The sequence below is a fragment of the Canis aureus genome, chromosome 36, assembly GCF_053574225.1.
Source record: "Canis aureus isolate CA01 chromosome 36, VMU_Caureus_v.1.0, whole genome shotgun sequence".
Lineage (NCBI taxonomy): Eukaryota > Metazoa > Chordata > Mammalia > Carnivora > Canidae > Canis > Canis aureus.
In genome coordinates this window covers 2,200,422-2,220,996 of record NC_135646.1, presented here as the reverse complement: position 1 = coordinate 2,220,996, position 20,575 = coordinate 2,200,422, and the positions used below count along the sequence as shown (strand labels likewise).

Genomic DNA, 20,575 nt, shown 5'->3' with positions numbered 1-20,575 from the left:
AAAATATTCAAAAATTATGTGGAAAAGATGCACAGAACAAACAGATGAGGAGAAAGAAAGGAAAAGGGAAGGAAAAGGAAAGGAAAAGGAAAGGAAAGGAAAAGGAAAGGAAAAGGAAAGGAAAAGGAAAGGAAAAGGAAAGGAAAAGGAAAGGAAAAGGAAAAGGAAAAGGAAAAGGAAAAGGAAAGGAAAAGGAAAGGAAAAGGAAAGGAAAAGGAAAGGAAAAGGAAAGGAAAAGGAAAGGAAAAGGAAAGGAAAAGGAAAGGAAAAGGAAAGGAAAAGGAGGGATCCCTGGGTGGCGCAGCGGTTTGGCGCCTGCCTTTGGCCCAGGGCGCGATCCTGGAGACCCCGGATTGAATCCCACGTCGGGCTTCCGGTGCATGGAGCCTGCTTCTCGCTCTGCTTCTCTCTCTCTCTCTCTCTCTCTCTGTGACTCTCATGAATAAATAAATAAAATCTTTAAAAAAAAAAAAAAAAAAAAAAAAGGAAAGGAAAAGGAAAGGAAAAAGGGGGCAGCCCCGGTGGCGCAGCGGTTTAGCACTGCCTTCAGCCCAGGGCATGATCCTGGGGACCCTGGATCGAGTCCTACATCGGGCTCCCTGCATGAAGCCTGCTTCTCCCTCTGCCTGTGTCTCTGCACCCCCCTCTCTCTGTGTCTCTATGAATAATAAAATCTTAAAAAAAAAAAAAAAAAAAAAAGGAAAGGAAAGGATAGAAAGCGAGCGGCCCGTCTGCAGCCCCAGGTGTGATCCTGGAGATCTGGGATCGAGTCCCGCATCGGGTTCCCTACATGGAGCCTGCTTCTTCCTCTGCCTGTGTCTCTGCCTCTCTCTCTCTCTCTCTCAATAAATAAAATCTTTTAAAAAAAAAAAAAAAGAAAGAAAGAAAGAAAGAAAAACTTTTAATGGATTCTAAGATAACGGAGGTAAAAAATTCACTGGACACTTCCAGCCAAGATGGAGTAACAGAGACTAGATTTACTCTCTCGCCCAAAACCACTATAAAAGGGACAAAAATCAGGAAATAGTTTCATGGGTGGCCCTGAACATCAGTCAATGAAGGGTAGCAGTCCCAGACAGATTGGAAATAAGTGAAGTGAGCCCCAAGACTATCCCCAGCTTACTGCCTGGAGGGGTTTCCACACTGTAAGTTAGGAAAGATGGACAAGGTTGGAGCTCAGTGGACTTCCTGAGTTGAGAGACATAACAGAGTCTAGGGAAGCTAAGACAGCTGGAGTTCACTGGCATAAGACTGAAGTGGAGAGAGCTACGAGGATTCTGGAAACTTGCAGAGGTTCCCCACCAACTCCCAAAGTGTTCAGCCAAGTGTTGATTAGTGCACGCAGTGAGAAAATTACCCGCAGCCAGGGAAAGACTCATCGGAGAAACAGTGTTCACGCAGACTGAAAACCTCACTACTTCATATGGGAATGGATCAAGTAGGCAGAAGGGTCTTGCCATAGAATTAGCAATTAGCACTACACAGAACATTGCTTAATCAATGGAGGGAAAAATAAGTCAATAAAACCAAAAGCTGGTTCTTTGAAAAGATCAATACAGTTGATAAACCTCTCCAGTCACCCTGATCAAGGGAAAAAAAACAAATGAAAAAGGTGGTATCACTACAGATACTAGATATTAAAAGGATAATAAGAGTACATCATAAACAACTTTATGCCAATACATTGGCTAACGTAAACAAATGAATAGATTTCTTGAAAAACACAAGTTTCCAAAACTCGTGCAAGAGGTTAATCAGGATTTACTGACAGGAAAGGACTCTAGCACACCAGAGTGTTAGGATGGGATTTATTTCTCCCTTTCAAAAAGCTTATGATTTCCAGAAATACCACATAATCAGAGGTTAACGCTGAATTGAGTAAATGCCTTCCAATTTACATAAAAATAGATTCTTCAAATAAACTTTGTCCAGAACAGATAATCACCCTCAACTGCTTACTTGCTTGTCAGAAATCTATTTTTCTTCATTTGAGATTATATTTAAATTTTTGTTTTGATTATTAGCTAACAGACTTTTTTATATAAGAACTAGGAATAATATTATTTAGAATCTGAAGAATTTTCTTTTCCCACATAAAGATGTTTCTGGAAATAGAGACCTACTGGTGTTTTATTTTAAAATATTCTACTCCAGAAGAAAATGTCCAGGGTCCCCTCCAATCCTGTCCCTAGACCATCACTTACATAGAAGCCTCTTCAATCTCCAGTTTACCAAACTGAAGTTACAATAAAAACTTTCTATTTTATTCAAGGAATCTATAACTTAATCATATCTTTTGATCAGCATAAGATATGCTGATGTACTTCAGGACCAATACAAAAAAAAAAACCCTGATATGTTGGCTAAAGCTTAATGTTTATCAGTAAGTAAATCTATAATTTCCATCAGGATTTCTTAAATACTGAAGTTAGTTCAAGGACTCCCACTGTTACCTTCCTTGACCTTGAGGAGTTCAGAAATTATATAGGTCTGAAGATCACTGTGTAAAAGGAGCACATGGAAAATGATGGATAGTAATGTTGAACAGTAGTAAGAAAATTCAGTTATTCAGAAGTCAAGTTTCAGGGCAGCCCCAGTGGCTCAGCGGTTTAGCGCTGCCTTCAGCCCAGGACCTGATCCTGGAGACCTGGGATCGAGTCCCAAGTCAGGCTCCCTGCATGGAGCCTTCTTCTCCCTCTGCCTGTGTCTCTTCCCCCCCTTTCTCTCTCTTCTCTGTGTGCCTCTCATGAATAAATAAGATCTTTAAAAAAAAAAAGTCAAGTTTCATCTGTAAATTTCTAATTATACTCAAGAAGTGACATCAAAACCAGAAATTTTTCCAAAAATGACAAGTCATATTTTAAATTACTCTCATTTAACACTTAGTAGATAATCCGCTACTAATAATTTGAACAACAAAAACACAACATAGAAACCAAGAAAATCTCTAGGACTAGATATTTCTTCTCTATATAGTACTTCAAACAGAGCTCTTATTTCTACATACATGTACTGTTTCATAACAGTAACAAACAGCTATCGGGTAAGATGTAAGCTTATTTAAATTTAGTTAAGCAAATTTAAACTCTTGTTATTCTCACATATTTAGAAATGTTCTGAAAAAACCTGCAGAGGAAGAAAGGAGGGAGGGAAAGAGGGGAAAAAGGCGTAAAAAGGAAAAAGAGGGGAAAAAGAGCAACAGAGAAGGCAAGGGGGAAAGAAGATGCCACCACAAACCTGCAAATATTCTGATGTAATTTCTCCTGAAGTTCAATGAAGCTGTCGTATCGATCTTTAGTGAACTTTATATTTCGTAGAACTGCTGCCACAGCATAAGGACGTATTTTAGCTGTCTGAAGTTCATTGTACCGTTAGAGATTGTCCATACCTGGGCTTTTCTAATAACATCTTGTGAAAGAAAGTTAGCTGCATTCTGATACGATCGCAAATTCACAAACAAGCATATGTACTCTTTCAATCAAACATATAGTGGTGGCAAGAGACAGTCACCCTTCCCGTGCAATTTACATTTCAGTAAAATTTCTGAAAATTTACTCAACAACAGAAAAAATTATCAACTATGAGCAAACTCCTTACAGGCTAATTTTATCAAAATAATGTCCCCCAAAGTTTCTTTAAACTTTATTAATATGCCATAACTTAATCTATCTCAAAGTTTTTTAAATAAACACTTTTTGTTATTTTCCAAAATGATTCAAGAAAACAAATGCTTTGCTTTCACCGGTAAATGAAAGGAACAAATTGATAGTTTTTAAGAGCTAAAGGCTAAATATAGGTCTATTTTTGTCCAAGTGATCAAAGAAAATTATATTTGGCAGAAAGATCAGTTTTGTTCCTTTCTCCTCCCCATCTTCTATACACAAAGGATACTTTTTAAAAAGGAAAATAAGAATCTATCCTTTATTACCTCTTCTGTGATGATCAATTTCTGGATTTCTCCATTAGGTGTTACCCGTTTATACACTGGAGCCTTTATCCTAAAAGGATATAAAACAAACTTGATTTTTAACAAAAAATGGTTGGCAAACTGCATTCTGTGTAAAAATATAAAAAATGAACAGAGCTAAGACAGTAGGTTGAAGTTATAGCAAACCGGATTTAGGCTAAATATTAAAAACAAAAATCAAACGTTCTAACATTTAAGGTTGTCCAACAATGGTATAGGATGCCTCCCAGTAAGAAGTGTCCAGTCACTGGAGGGTCTGCAGAGGCTAGAAAAGCACCAAGCAACCATAGAGGAAGCATTTACATCAGCTGAGGGGCTAGACTTATTAACTTCTGTTTTTAAAGATTGATAGCCTTTAAAGTTTTATTCCAACCATGAGACTCTGAGCTTCTAAGAAAAGCAGGGTTTATTAAAAATACAGATTGCCTGGTCCCATCTGGATATACTGAATTAGGATATTTAAAGGAAAGACCCAGGAAGTGGTACATTTTGAAGGCAAAGTGCAGGTAATTCTTATCAGGAGAGACTGAGAACTACTGTTTTAATTCAGTGCTTCTCAAACCTGAACGTGCTTACAGTCAAGGGGGGAATCTGTTAAACCACAGACTGATTCAATAGGTCTTGAGTAGAGGCTGAGATTTTGCATTCCTAACAAGCTCTCAGAGGACAGAGAGGATTGCTGGTCCACAGAGTGATCACACCCTGAATAGCAACAGGGTTAAGTCACTTTCCTAATTCTGTCTGAGAATAAGAATCAGGTGCCTGCTAGGAGTAAAGGACTCCCATCAAGCAGATTTGGAAAATGCACCTTAAGGGATCATCGTTGGCCCTAAAATATAAGGGTCTGATTGTCACACACAGAGAAGCAACGGAGTCACTTTCCAAATTTTAACCACCTAAACCAAATGCCTAATTATCACCCTTTCACCCATACCCATCAATCACCCAAAACCTCACTGGTTCAGAGTCTAGCCCATCGGCCAGACACTCATCCTTTTGCAGCTCACCAGATGATAGGTCATCAAAACCAAAAATAATTATTTTTGATAAGTGCTCTTGTTTCACCTCTTTTTCACTTTATATATTCATTGTATTCATTACATGAGTAGTTGGAAGGGGACTTAAAAATATCCATTATAAATCAGGAGGCTGAGGGGCGCCTTAGTCGGTTAAGCATGTGACTCTTTTTTTTTTTTTTTTTTTTTTTTTTTTTTTAAGCATGTGACTCTTGATTTTGGCTCAGGTCATGATCTCAGAGTTATGAGACTGAGCCCCGTGTAGGGCTTCACACTGGGGCACGGAGTCTCCTTAAGATTCTCTCCTCCTCTCTCCCCTTTGATCCCCTCACTGGCTCAAGCAGGCGCACATTTGTTCTCTCTCAAAATAAATAAGTAAATAAATAATTAGGAGATTCAAACTACAGAGGCCAATGAACTTGTCCATGATCAGAGAGCCATCGTAAGATCTTCAGTTTTCCAGTTAGAAACCTCTACTCCTGAGCTTCCTTAGAGTTCTTAAGCAAATAGCATATAAAGTTTTGTCACCTCTACTTTCCTCCCACCTTTAACAAATCAAATTACTCATGTATTTCAACTGGATTACTGAAAAAATTCACATGAATCCCCTTAACTTTTTTTCCCCCCTTAACTTTTTTATAGAAGGCCATAAAATCATTAACTACTCCAGCTTTAAATAGTTCTCCAGATGTAAAGCTAGGACTCAAAATGCAAATTTTTTTAAATTTAATTTAATTTAATTTTTTTTATGATAGTCACACAGAGAGAGAGAGAGAGTGAGGCAGAGAGACACAGGCAGAGGGAGAAGCAGGCTCCATGCACCGGAGCCTGACATGGGATTCGATCCCGGGTCTCCAGGATCGCGCCCTGGGCCAAAGGCAGGCGCTAAACCGCTGCGCCACCCAGGGATCCCCTCAAAATGCAAATTTTTAAATGGTTATAATCTGCATGAATCTTATTCTAACTCACCCTCTATGCAAACTTAAAGCTGTACACCTGCCCAACAAATTTTTTTCCAAAGACTTAAACAGAGTTGCTGATAATGCCAAGCAAAAGAAATCTGAGCAAAGTATTTAATAGACATATTCTCTTACCTTTCTTTGAAGACTTGAAGTCCTCGAACCAATCCTTCCAAACATAGGAGATCATATCTATTGGCAGGGACGTCAATTTTGTAAAGAACAACATCAGAGGCTCCTTCTGCCTTTTCATTACCTTGTTCCTTACTTATGATTTCTTTCTCAGAAGTCTAAAACAAGCCCAAAAAATAAAGCACAATAGATCTAAATTCTTTTGAAAAATTAGTTGTCAGTGCTACAAAGTAGTAACTACAGGGGCACCAAGATAGCTCAGCTGAGCATCTAGTTCCTGGTTTCCGCTCAGGTCATGATCTAATGGGTCCTAAGATCAAGCCCAGCATCAGGTTCCCTGCTCAGCAGGGAGTCTGCTTGAAGGCTCTTTCTCTCTCTACCCCTCTCCCACTCATGTGCATGCATGCACTTTCTCTCAAGTAAAAATACTCAATTTTTTTGCTGAGTTCGGATATCTAGCATCCTCAGTCATTCCAGAACAGCGCTAACTCATCTCAAGAAAGGGTCAGCAAACTATGGCCCACCAGTCAAAATCATGCCTACCACCTATTTTTGTAAGTAAAGTTTTAATGGGATATCACCAGGCCCATTTGTTTACATGTTAGCTGTTGTGACTTACATACTAACAGCTGAATTGTGATAGAGACTACACCACCTACCAGGCTTACAATACCTTTACAAAGAGTTTGCCCATCCCAGATTTAAAAGAAAATACCACTACCAAGTACATAGAGCAGCAACAACAAAAGGTGTCAAAGAGGCAAAATAAAGATGATTCACCAAATAGAAGAAATAGGACTTCTTATAATGACTCTAAAAGCTAAATCCAGTAGGCACTCCAAGCCTAGAAGCAACAGAATGAGTAATATTAAAAAAAAAAAAAAAAAAAAAAAACACAAAAAAACATCTGAAGAGATCAGAACTGTGGTGTAAATCAGAAGAGAGGGATCCCTGGGTGGCGCAGCGGTTTGGCGCCTGCCTTTGGCCCAGGGCGCGATCCTGGAGACCCGGGATCGAGTCCCGCATCGGGCTCCCGGTGCATGGAGCCTGCTTCTCCCTCTGCCTGTGTCTCTGCCTCCTCTCTCTCTCTGTGACTATCATAAATAAATAAAAAAAATTAAAAAAAAAAATCAGAAGAGATTATGGCACAATGGGAAGCGATCTAATAATAGTAAAGGTATAGAGAAGAGTAAAGGTAACCAAAAAGAGAAGAAACACTAGAATAATTTTAATCCAGTAGCCAAAAGCTTAAGAATATCTGTCACCATATTATAGCAAAGAATAACAGATCTTCTCAAAGATAACCATTGGCAAGAGAGATAAGAATCACTACAACATACACCTGAGATGAGATACTATATGTCGCTTATACTTCAACTTAAAAAAACAGCAATTTGGGACGCCTAGGTTGCTCAGTGGTTTAGCACCTGCCTTTGACCCAGGGCGTGATCCCGGAGTCCCGGGATTGAGTCCCTCATCAGGCTCCCTGCATGGAGCCTGCTTCTCCCTCTGCCTGTGTCGCTGCCTCTCTGTCTCTCATGAATAAATAAATAAAATCTTAACAAAAAAAAAAAAAAAAAACAGCAATTTTATTGACCTCTTTGAGCTTTATTTAAATTCTAATTCTTCTTCCTCCTTCTGCCTCCCTTCATGTTATGCTCTCATCATTGCCATCACAGGGAATGTGATGTTTCAGGAGGGACTCATAGGAAGAGGAGAAAATGTGGTAAGCAGAGAAATTAAGACATCTGAATTTAAAAAGAAAAAAAGACTAGTCCCCTTGCAGAAAGGACACACCAGCTTACATCTTTCATTTCAGTACCTCAATTCATACAAAGACTGTGTCTGAAAGCCGGGTTTGTGAGGGCTAACAAAAACCTTACAGAAATCAAAGACCACAGAAATTTCAGAGCTGGAAGGGATCTATAGAGATCATATAATTCATAGCCCCCATTTCATAGATGAAAAGGAGGCCCAGAGAAGCAATGTAGTTTACACAGCTCGTAAATATAGGAGCTTGAATACTCAGATTTTCTGATATCCTGTCCAATGTTTAGATATCCTACAGCCTGAAACTAAGTCTTATTAATAAGTAACTTAGAGAAATCTTAGCCAATTTCAAGCCTAAAGATGCTCATTAACAAAAACAAACCCTGTAACATCAGTAAAAAAGCAGAAAAAACCGAGGCAAGTCAATGTATGTTTTTGTCAGCCTAAATCTCATAGTATTTTAACACTGAATAAATTAAAAAAAAAAAGGCTTAAGAAAAAATAACGTTACAAGAAAAACATAAAAGTATTTTAGTTATAAATACAATGTCTTATGTAACTATTAATAATGTATTTTGCAAATAAACTTTTTATAAGTATTTTAATTATACAACTAAAAGACTAGGAATATGCTTTATAAGGATTTTTATAAGCAACTCTTAAAAAAACAGATCATTTTACAAGGTCAGTGTCTACAGTAATGATTAGGAATGAATTAATACTGGCTAAACAGGAACAGAGGAAGGTGCAATAGGGGCACAGAGGAAATGAAGGAGGGGGACCTACCAGCCAAGAAAGCATGAACTCTCACTCTGGCTAAAGTAATGGTTCCATTGCTCCCCAGGCCCCGTTTGCTAATTAATTTGTAAAAAGGCACCTCACTGCCAGGGAGCACACTGCCATTCTGGGTTACTCAAGATGGTCTATCCATCTGCACAGCATTAGCTCAATAACTCAAGGTGACTGTACACAATTTAATGCATGAACCCTTTCTAAGACTTTAAAGAAAGCACCAGATACTCTAAGAACTGGAGCTTAGCTCCTGAACACCAAGAACACAGAAATCACCAGAGCCCACAAATGTTCCATCTTGCTCTAACCATAAGATAACAAAATATAGTATACTTCTGAAAAACGCAGTTATACATGAAATATTTTTTAAAATATTCAATACATACAATTTCATCAAGTTCCAGACCAAATTCAAAACATAGTTCATCAAATTCTTCGTCGGCTGGAAAAAAAAAAAAAAGAGAGATTGCTAATTTTAATCTGCTCAGTTTAAATGAAAGTGGTAGGGATGCCTGGATGGCTCAGCGGTTGAGTGTCTGCCTTTGGCTCAGGGCATGATCCCAGAGTCCCAGGATCGAGTCCCACACTGTGCTTCCTACATGGAGCCTGCTTCTCCTCTCCCTCTGCCTATGTCTCTGCCTCTATGTCTCTCATGAATAAATAAAATCTTTAAAAAAATAAATGATAGTATATAAACTGCATTTTCTTAATAACTGCTCTATATCAAACATATTAATTACCAGGCATCAGCACCATTTTAAAACCAAAAAAAAAAAAAATACAGCAACCAAAAAACAAACACCCCTGAAAAGAACTCTTTAAGGGCTAATTCATTTAACAGCAACTACAGAATTAGGTTACCTACTCTGGGAAGTTCACATTTTCTTAGAAAAAGAACCTGTTAAGTAGGTATCAAGTATAAAGTAGGCTCCAAAACACAGGTCCTACACAATGGGATAAGGTCACGTAAATCCTATCATTTAAAATTCTGAGGCCTGGGGATTCCTGGGTGGCTCAGCAGTTTAGTGCCTGCCTTTGGCCCAAGGCGTGATCCTGGAGTCCCGGGATGAGTCCCACGTCGAGCTCCCTGCATGGAGCCTGCTTCTCCCTCTGCCTGTGTCTCTGCCTCTATCTCTTATGAATAAAATCTTTAAAAATAAATAAAATAAAATTCTGAGGTCTGATTGGCAGGCTTTGGAGATAGGCCAGTCGGAGTCTGAACTCCAACTCACTCACTAGCTCTAAGAGCTTGGCACTTTATGTAAAATTCCTGACTCCTAGGCCTCATCCATAAGATAGCATTTTACAGCCGTTTATTTTTAGCATGGAACTCTGGGAAAGATTTCAATGACATTACGCAGGTAATGGATTGGCATAGCACCCTGAAACTAGTAGGTCTGCAATAATTAACAATTTTCTTCCTTGAAGTTATATCCTACTTTGCTACCTCAAACAGCATTTAGGGGGATTTTGTCGTTATCAAAAACTGAACACAAACCATCATCACCAGTATATCCTAGTGAGTAGCTGGTCTTAAGATTCTGACCTTCACAATGAACTTCAACTTAACACTTAAGAGTTATCTACTATATGCCAGGCATTGGACTAGGTGCCAAGGCTATGGAAAAAAAAAATCCTACTCTAATAAAGAGGTCAGATGTGTAAATACAGTTAAGTGCAAGGTACAGAGATGGCACAAAGGAAGTAATCAGCTTCAGTCAGAATCAGCTAAGGCTTCGCACAAAGGCTTGTGGGGGAGTGGGACAACAGCATGGCAAATTTGGAAAGTTCGATATGGATGAAGCGTAAGGATAAGGTCGGGAAGAGATACGATGTTCCAGCAGAAAGAACGCACATGCCAAGGGACTTGCTCTGTCCCACCTGCAGGCAGCGGGGGTTACGCCGAAGGATTTTCCACAGGGCAAAAGCACAGTTAGATCTGCATCCTAAACAACAGTAGCAGAGCGGTGGATAGATTGGAGCAGGGAGGCTTCTGCAATGGTACATGTGGTACGGCAGTGAGGACTCTGCTGAGGGAGCAGCAGTGGGTCAGAAGAAGGAAGAATGTGAGGAATGTCAAAGGCAAAATCTGTAAGGCTCAGGCGCTGTATGGGAGGTGGGAAGGCTGAGAGCAGGAAGTCTGGGACTCCAGGCCCGTGATCCCCACTCCTGGTACTCACACCCTCATGTGAACGGAGGTCAGAAGCAGACACACGAGTGATCCTGGAAGCATATTCCTCAGCCAGCCAAGCCTGGAAAGGACTGCAGACCCAGCTGACAGCCTGCCTGCAATCTAGTCAGGGCCCAGAGCCACAAGCACCCAGCTCAGCCACTCCTTGATTCCTCTCTCAAAACCTATGAGATAATAATCACTTGTCTTACACTCCTATGCACTGGAGTATTTTCTCGTGCAGCAATAGAGAATAGAAGTTCGTCTCTGGAAATGGAGTGCTGCCAGACAAAATACGGAGGAAATACAGGGATGGCTTTAGAATCAGGGAGTGGGCTTTGAGGAAAGTGTAAATCAAAACCTCAAAGGTCTTGAAAGAGCTGTTACAAGAAGCCTCACAGTCTTTAATAAGGATGCAGGTGAGGATATGGAGGAAAGGGAGGTAGTGTACCAGAAACTGGCAAAGAAGAACCCTTTGCAGGTAAAAGCAGAAGTTTAGCAAGCGATGCTATTGACCAGTTAGGTTTTCTACTGTCTGTGTATTCAACTGGGTGATGTAGCTAAGATTCCCAACAGTGCTGTCACCTTTTTTCTTTTTCTGTTTATAATGTGAGAGAAGTGACAAACTAAAGACCAAAAAAAAGGAGCCAAGACTAGATGGTTTTAAAAATTCTCAGCCTCCTAAGATGTAAAAATGTGCTAAAATTCAGAAATGACTTCTAAGCAAAGAGTAAATCCACGGCATTGCCAGGAAAGAACGTTCCAAAGATGAAATCAAGGATATAATTGCAAAATCTTAAGATTTTGGAAAATCTTCGAGAAGATTAAAAGTACTATTCACTCAGATAAAAGGCACTATAAGGGTGTGCCTCACAAATTCAGTCACACAACTGAGTTTATTTTTCAAAGATTTTATTTACTTGAGAGAACACAAGTGAGGGGGGGGGAAGCAGAGAGAGAGGGAGAAGCAGAGCCCCACTGGGCAAGGAGCCTGACGTGTTGCTCGATCCCAGGACTCTGGGGTCATGACCTGAGCCCAAGGCAGATTTTTAACAGCCACCCAGGTGCCCCATGCACAGCTGAATTTAATCAAGGTCACTGTATCAGCAAAAGCCCAAGGTACAAAACCCCTTATTTCAGAGATTTGTGAGTGGTGTGGCTATTTGCTAATGAAATGGAAACTAGCAAAATCCAATAAGGAAATACATAGGCAGGAACATTGTAAGCCTGAACTGAAAGGGACAGAACAAAATGAAGTCTTCAAACCACCAAAATTCCATTAACAAGTAACAGACTAAAAAAACTAATTCGATGTAAAGCACCTGCCTTCTTTCACCAAAATAATTAAGTCACTCAGCACAACCAAGAACCTAGAATCCGACTAAAAGCCACGGACGATGATCCCAGGCCTTGAGTCCTACTATTCAAGAAGGTCCAACAAGTGCCAGCTCAATTTCAGAACTGCCATGGACCGAGGGCTCCTCTGTGTTTCCCATTTTCCCTTTTGAAAAGGACTATGTATAGTTCTTACCCTATGCCTGTCTCACCACTGGATGGGAGGACGGGGGGGGGGTGTGTGTGATCACGTGTCTCTTTAGTCTCTGAAACCAAGAGTAACTATTCAAGCAGCTGTACTTAAGGAACTACACCTGAAGAGCCTCAACCACACCTGGGCCCAATTCAGGGGAGATTCTGGATTTTGAGCTGTTGCTGTAATGGATGACACTTCTGGAATCCTTGGGAACGAGTGAGCAGATTTTCATGTGGGAGGAACAGAAGTCACTGGGGGCCAAGGGCAGGCTGGTAGCCAGCCTGTAAAACTACCTGCCTCCAAAATAAAAATAAAAATAAAAATAAATAAATAAAATAAAACTACCTGCCTCCTGGTATTCACTCCCCTGTGCAGGCCCTCTCCACACTGTGCTGAATCAGTCTGTGTGACCCAAAGAACATTGGAAGGGATGGCATGTCACTTCTGAGATATCACTCTGAACACTCAATTCCCTGCTCTCTTGAGACCTCTCACTCTGGGACAAATAAGCCACCATACTGTAAGCATCCTAGGGAGACATCAAGGTGGGAGGCACTGAAGTCTCTGATCAAGAATGTGCAAGGAGCACAGGCCTGCCCACAAGTGCTTGAGTGAACGTGGAATTACATTCTCCAACCCCATTTAGGCCTCAAGAGGGCCAGACTTGGCACAGGTGGCTCTGGCAGTACTGTCAGCAATCACATCCAGGCAGAGCAGGACTGGAATTGAACAGCGATCACAAATCAGTTAACAAGAAAAAAGTGGCAAGAGGAAAACACCTGAGCAGAAAGGTGATTTAAAAGGTAGACTAAAGAGATAAAACTGCCCCCAAAAAGCAAAATGACCAGAACAAAAGCACCTCAGAAATATCCCATATAAGTAGAGATGAAGGGGAAGCCAGTGACTGGTAGCAACAATGGAATTTAGGACAAAAAGCAAACCTTGGAGGGACTGAAGAAAAGGGGGGTACAAAAGAGTGAATGAGGTATTATCTGAAAATAAAGACAAAAAAAAAAACAGGGTAAGAAGACAGACCCATACTACTTGGAAACTAGATACTTGGCTAAACATGCTTTTCAACTTTAACCTTAACCCAATTAAATCAAAGGTTTCAAGAGAGAACACATGACATTAACTAATGATTATTTCTGATCTGTCTTAAGTAAATCTCAGTATCAATCTTTCTGCCTGAAATTTTAAAGTCAGTAGCTGATGGATACTTGGAGGGGGGAGGAGGAAAAAAAAAAAAAAAAATCAAGCTTGCCTGATGGTTCTCAATAAGACAAAAAAAAAAAAAAAAAGGAGGGGGCAGCTGGAGAATATACCTAAAAACATCACCATTTTTTTAAAAGATTTATTTATTCATAAGAGACACACACAGAGAGAGGCAGAGGGAGAGGGAGAAGCAGGCTCCCTGCGGGGAGCCCCATGTGGGACTCGATCCTGGGCCAAAGGCAGACGCTCAACCGCTGAGCCAGGGATCCCCAAGTCTTACCATTTGAAAAAAAAAAAAACCTACGGTATTTACTCTCCCAGAAATAGATACTTGGGTGGTAGCTGATCACGGAGGTCTTGAACAAGTATTTGCCACAACTGTCTTGTGCGACTCAGGCATACACCATTATGGAGAGGAGAATGCGATTTACAGGAATGGGTTAAGAAATATAAATATGCACAATGATTAAGCATATCATACGATAAGAAGTGTAGGAAATTAGAGCTAAATTCAGAGGTCTAGAGTATTCAGGGACTCACAGCAGAATACCTGCAAGGAATAATGAATGCTTCAGGAATACGTAGCACCTAAATGTACACCTTCAGAAACGTTATAAAAGCTATTTAGGAAAAAAATAAATAAATAAATTTAAAAAAAAAAAAAAAAGCTATTTGGGGCGCCCGGGTGCCCAGGGGTGGAGCGTCTGCCTGCGGCCCAGGGCCTGATCCTGGGGACACGGGATCGAGTCCCGCATCGGGCTCCCCGCAGGGAGCCTGCTTCTCCCTCTGCCTGTGTCTCTGCCTCTCTCTGGGTCATACATAAATACTATTTTCAGGTCACACGCTGAGAACCCGCCTGGGACTCCGCTACCATACTAAACCCTAAAAGCCATCAATGCCTGTCGGGCACCAGCTGCCACGGCCCTTGCATAGGCCGAGGAAGCACCATGCGAAGCAGACCCGGTCTCCACGGCTGCAGCCGCAGGGTCCCCGGTAGCCGCGCTTCCCATGTGCTCCCTTTCTGAATTCGGGTGGTTTCCAGAACCGAAGGGGAGACCCCGCCCAGCAAAGCGTGCCGGTCGCTGGGCTCCGCCAGGTGCCCCGGCCGTGGTCCTGATAACAGCCCAGAACCGTTTTACCAACGTGGTTAGTCCCCGCCGGCCGCCTCCTGGGTCACGCGCCGCGGGGTCCCCGAGCGCCCAGAGCAGGGCCGGGCACACGGCCGGGAGGGAGCGACAGGGCAGCGGCGTCGCGGGCGGCTGCACCCTCCGCCCCCGCCTCGTGGGCCGAGTTCCCGGGGCTCCTGCCTCCTGCGCGGGTCCCGCATCAGGGGCCCCGCAGGGAGCCTGCCTCTCCCTCCGGGTCCCAGGAGGAAGGAAGATCCCTAACGAGACGGACGGAGCCTCTGCAGAGCCTCCTCGCCGCACCGGGAACGCGCCCGGGGCTGCTCCTCCCCGCCCCCGCCCCGGGCACGGGCACGGGCACAGCACGCAGGTGCCCCGGGACGCGCCGCCGCACACACCGCGGCGAGGCGCCCCGGCCTCCGCGGGACACACAGAGCCAGGACCCGGCCCGGCACTTACTGTAGTTCCGGCCCAGGGCTTGGAAGAGCAGATCCCGCTTCACGCTGACAGTCGGCATGGCGAGTCAGGCCCCACTGCGCCTGCGCCCTGAACCCGCCGGGGCTCCTTCCCGGGGCGCCTAGGACCCCGGCGCCCTCCCGCACGGGCTGTCTTCGATATTGCCGGTCTTCTTCCAGTTGCTTCTGCCTCGTTTTTCACCTGGAGGCAAGCAGATTGTCACAATGAAACGCTAAAGATCCATCTGTGTTGTATGAATGACGTGCAGGCTCAGAAAGGAGACGAAATCGGATAGAATGTGCTACGACTCGACAGGCAGGAGAAGGGCCAGACTGCAAAGGCCCTCACGCGGCTAACCCGCTAAGGGCGGAGGACGCCACGCTAGTGGGCGGGGCACAAGGGACGGCACGTCGGGGGCGGGGCCTGGGGGCGGAGCGTCCTCTCCGGGAGGCGGGCGGGTGGGCGTGGCCTGGGGCATCCCTGGGGAGAGCCTGCGCGCACCTGAGCTCCGGGAGCTGCAGGGACCGGCGCTCTGCAGCGTGGGCCTCATCCTCCGCGCTTACATGCAGCCTCCCTGTGTCCTTGTAAGTCTTACACCTGGGTTTCAGCTTAGCGGCAGCCCTTTACAGGAGGCTTCCTTAGACACCTTTTTAGAAGGGGAAAAACTGATTTTAGACAATGCTGTCTGCTGGCAGGTGCCGTGCTCCGCCCTCTGGCCGTATTAGATTTCCTCGGACCGCCCTGAACGTAAGAGGCTCGGTGCCCCTCCCCCCGCCCAGGCCCCTGCAAATGTTACCTCGCTTGGAAACAGTCTTTGCAGATTAAAGATCTGCACATGGATTATCCTGGATTATCAGAACGGGCCCTCCGTGCAGCCACGTGCATCCTCTGAAGACGGAGGCAGATGGACATTTGATAGAAACAGAAGAGGGACAGTGTACCCCAGAGGGCAGAGAGGATGATGATGATGATGATGATGATGATGTCGCTACAAGTCGAGGAATGCCAGCAGCCCCGCGACACGGAAGAGGCAATAAAGGATTCTCCGCTGACCTCTGGAGCGGACCGGTGGGATTTTGGACTTCCGACCTCCCCAACCGCGAGAGAATAAACTTGTTTTAACCCGCCACGTTTGTGATTATTTGTTACAGGAAATACGCCAATGCAGGTGATCGTTATTCCCATTTTCCCGCTGGTGAGACTGAGGCACAAGCACTGCGGTACCCAACCCTCGAGGCAGAGCTGAGGCAGTTTCATGGGGGAGACCTGCCCCTCTTTCCACCCTACAGGGAGGGAGGCCTCCGAAGCTATTCAGGTGAGGGCAGGAGGTGGGTGGCACTTAGGCTCTCCGACTACCATTCAGGCAGGCTTTCACTAGATTAGCTTCCCCCCATGACTGCAGGCAATCCCTTCCCAGTGCCCAACATGACAGATCGGCAGGGGCCCAGTCAGTGGCAAACATCCCCGCTGCCCAATAAAATCTGCCAAACGGGTACTCAGCTCTCGGTGAATACAGGCCCTCCTTCATTATTGCTCGCTGACCTGCTCTCTGCTGGGCAGGCCAAAGTGTTCTGTTACTGCTGAACCTCATTTGCCTTATTTATAAAGCAGGGATAACCTACACCTTAGAGGATTATCCTAAGGATTACAAATGCTCATAGGTCATTAACACAGTTCTTACCACGGAGGACCTCGAAATCCGGCAGCTGTCCGTCATCTACCCTCCTGGTCGGTTTCCTGCTTGCTTCAAACCACCAGGGCCTTCTCTTCTCCTCTCCCCATAACGCCCAGCACAGGCATCCTGCTTTTCATCTTTAACCTGCTCCAGGACTGAACATTTAGAGGATTCTAATGGAAAAGAGGAAACTGGACCACAAGTCCTCCTCACAAGTGCTCAGCTGACTGATAGGAAAGATATTTGGAAAACACTGAGCTAGTATATCACAAAATGCGTTGTAGGGCCAGCTGGGGAGCAGGAAGGAGATGGTGGCGTTTCCTAGAAATGAAAGATAGGCTGGCCAATCCGCATGAATAAAGTTCTCCTTGCATTAGAAATTAGGGAAAGGCAAGTTAAAATCATAATAAAATACATTTCCATACCTACCAGATCAGTAAAACCATGGAAGTCTGACCAAACCAAATGTTGGCAGGAATCGAGAGTATAAATTGATGCAATCACTTTGGAAAATATGTGGAAAAGATGCCTCACTTAGAAAGGCAGAACATGTGCGTATTTGACTACCGTTACACTCCCAGGAATATTCCCCAGAGAAACTCTTACCCATGTGCCCTAGGAGAGCGAATAAAAATGTTCAAGGTCACACTTCTTTATTTAAAAAAACAAAAACAGGGATCCCTGGGTGGCGCAGCGGTTTGGCGCCTGCCTTTGGCCCAGGGCGCGATCCTGGAGACCCGGGATCGAATCCCACGTCGGGCTCCCGGTGCATGGAGCCTGCTTCTCCCTCTGCCTGTGTCTCTGCCTCTCTCTCTCTCTCTCTCTTTCTCACTGCGTGCCTATCATAAATTAAAAAAAATAATAAAATAAAAAATAAAAAAATTTCAAAAGATTAAAAAAACAAAAACAAAAACTGGAAACAACCCAACATCCATCAATGCTAGTACGCAAAATTAGGATAAATCCACACAACGAAACACCATGCAGCTGTGCAGATGAACTACAGCTGTATGTATAAACTTGGATAAGTCATAGAAATAGAATTTTGATGGGGATCCCTGGGTGGCGCAGCGGTTTGGCGCCTGCCTTTGGCCCAGGGCGCGATCCTGGAGACCCGGGATCGAATCCCACGTCGGGCTCCGGGTGCATGGAGCCTGCTTCTCCCTCTGCCTGTGTCTCTGCCTCTCTCTCTCTCTGTGACTATCATAAATAAATAAAAATTAAAAAAAAAAAGAATTTTGAGAAAAGTGAATCACAGAAATGTAGACAGTATGGTGTCATGGATATAAAAATGAAAAACAGGCTAGCCTAGGGAGTATATTGTTAAGGCATGCATAAATAGATGGTAAAACTAAAAAAAAAAAAATGGATGGAAATAAGAGTAGTTTGGAGTGGAATAGAACAGATGTAGCCTGGGCGTATTTCAAAAGCATTTCAAAAATATGGGTAATGTTCTAGGGGTGCCTGGGTGGTTCAGTAGGTTAGGTGTCTACCTTTGGCTCAGGTCATGATCCCAAGGGGCCTGGGATGGAGCCCCAGCTCTGTGGGGAAGGCTGCCTCTCCCTCTGCACTTGCCCCTCCTTGCTCAGGCTGGCTCTCTCCCGCACTCACATTCTAATTAGTAAAATCTTAAAAAAGAAAAAAATACTGGAAAGGTTCTATTTTACCTAGCAGACCTTCATGGGCATATTTTAAGAAAGTTTTGTATGTTTTATTGGAGTTCAATTTGCCAACATATATCACCTAGTGCTCATCCCGTCAAGTGTCCCGCCCCCCAGTGCCCATCACCCAGTCACCCCAACACCCCGCCCACCTCCCTTCCACCACCCCTTGTTCATTTCCCAGAGTTAGGTGTCTCTCTGTCTCTTCTGTCTCCCTCTCTGATATTTCCTACTCATTTTCTCGCCTTTCCCCTTTATTACCTGTCACTATTTTTTACATTTCCCAAATGAATGAGACCATATAATGTTTGTCCTTCTCCGATTGACTTACTTCACTCAGCAGCATACCCTCCAGTTCCATCCACGTGGAAGCAAATGGTGAGTATGGTGAAAATTAACAAGACAGGAAAGAAATTAAAAATGAAAGCAAGAGACAAGAATGTGGCACTTTTTTGGGGATGAAGGGGGACAAATGCATGGGGCCTTTAAACAATAGGAATAGTTACATTTGATTTTATTTTTTTCAGAAAGACCTTTTTTAAAAAAACGTTTTAGTCTCCTAATTCTCTTGCTTTATAGATTCTGGGCTTTAGGTTACATTTTATACAGTCTTTCACCGCCTCAAGGATGTTTCATAAAAATCATGTGTGCTTCTTAAAGGGCTTGGATTTTTTTTTTCAAGGCTTTGTTCAATTTATTTACGTTTCAGAGCAAGTGAGTAAACCAGCCTTGTTTTCAAACAGCAGTGTAGTTAACCCAACACAATTTGCTAAGATTCTGTTTCCCCACAGATGTGAAATAACTTCTTTAACCCATATTACGTTTCTTTTTTTAAAGATTTTAATTCAATTAGCCAACATATAGTACATCATTAGTTTCAGATGTAGGTCAGCTGCTTGTCAGTTGTGTATAACACCCAGTGCTCATCAGCATATATTACATTTCTTTACACATTTAGGTGTTCTGCTGAATTTTCTCATTACCAGTACCTAAGTTCTAGTTATTACAGCTTTATAATGCATTTTAATATTTGTAAGGGTTAATGTATCATAAGTGTTAGAAGGTGAAGGAGGGTCAGTATTCCCCAGGCCAAGAAGGCACTTTAACAAATAACGAAGCTGGGATCCCTGGGTGGCACAGCGGTTTGGCGCCTGCCTTTGGCTCAGGGCGTGATCCTGGAGACCTGGGATCAAATCCCACGTCAGGCTCCCGGTGCATGGAGCCTGCTTCTCCCTCTGCCTGTGTCTCTGCCTCTCTCTCTCTCTCTGTGACTGTCATAAATAATAAAATGTGAAAAAAAAAAAAAAAAAACAAATAACGAAGCTATCCATATCCATCAGGTTTTATTCAGGGTACCTTTCTGGGAACCAGGGGAGTCGAGCAAGCAATCCCAGCGGCAGCAGTCCTCCTCCTTTTAAATGATTAAAAGTTTGGAATCAAATGAATTACCCAACTCCTTATCAACAGTTTTCTAAACCATATTTGATATTTTCCAGAACTGTAGATTTATTTAAATGCTTTCTTCAGGGGATCCCTGGGTGGCACAGTGATTTAGCGCCTGCCTTTGGCCCAGGGTGCGATCCTGGAGACCCGGGATCGAGTCCCACGTCGGGCTCCCGGTGCATGGAGCCTGTGTCTCTGCCTCTCTCTGTCTCTCTCTCTCTCTCTCTCTCTGTGTGTGTGGGTGACTAGAATGAATGAATGAATGAATGAATGAATGAATGAATAAATAAATAAATAAATAAATAAATAAATAAATAAATAAAACTTTCTTCAACAACTTCTGACTTAAGGGATCCCTGGGTGGCTCAGTGGTTTGGCGCTTGCCTTTGGCCCAGGGCGCGATCCTGGAGACCCGGGATCGAGTCCCACGTCGGGCTCCCTGCATGGAGCCTGCTTCGCCCTCCTCCTGTGTCTCTGCCTCTCTCTGTGTCTATCATAAATAAATCTTTAAAAAAAAACTTTTGACTTAATAATTTAAAGTTAAAATGTTTTATTGTTGTCTCCGCTTTTTGGCAGGAAGTTTGTAAAAAGTGCACCGGCTCTCAGTTGATTCCGTAAAAATAATTTTAGAAAGAAAACTTTTTCATCAGTGCTGTTAGAACAT

The 20,575-nt window shown here is 43.3% G+C and overlaps 1 protein-coding gene and 1 long non-coding RNA gene across 4 annotated transcripts in view; one reads left to right on the top strand and one right to left on the bottom strand.

Annotated features, from left to right (window-relative positions):
- Nucleotides 1-15,292, bottom strand: part of FARSB (phenylalanyl-tRNA synthetase subunit beta) — a 68,540-nt gene extending 53,248 nt beyond the window's left edge. Inside the window, exons 1-5 of one of the 3 annotated variants that reach the window (XM_077884997.1) lie at nt 15,136-15,292; nt 9,023-9,078; nt 6,078-6,232; nt 3,929-3,998; nt 3,238-3,353 (exon numbers count right to left, since the gene is read on the bottom strand). In XM_077884997.1, coding sequence (XP_077741123.1) covers nt 3,238-3,353; nt 3,929-3,998; nt 6,078-6,232; nt 9,023-9,078; nt 15,136-15,193 — 455 coding nt within the window. In that variant the 5' untranslated portion in view covers nt 15,194-15,292. The remainder of the gene's footprint in view (nt 1-3,237; nt 3,354-3,928; nt 3,999-6,077; nt 6,233-9,022; nt 9,079-15,135) is intronic. The other 2 variants (XM_077884996.1, XM_077884998.1) reach the window with 2 other exon arrangements.
- A 297-nt stretch (nt 15,293-15,589) lies between these two features.
- Nucleotides 15,590-16,259, top strand: LOC144306206 (uncharacterized). The gene is made up of 2 exons (XR_013373207.1): nt 15,590-15,716; nt 15,828-16,259. It is a non-coding gene; the product is annotated as an uncharacterized LOC144306206 (long non-coding RNA).
- The last annotated feature ends 4,316 nt before the right edge of the window (nt 16,260-20,575 follow it).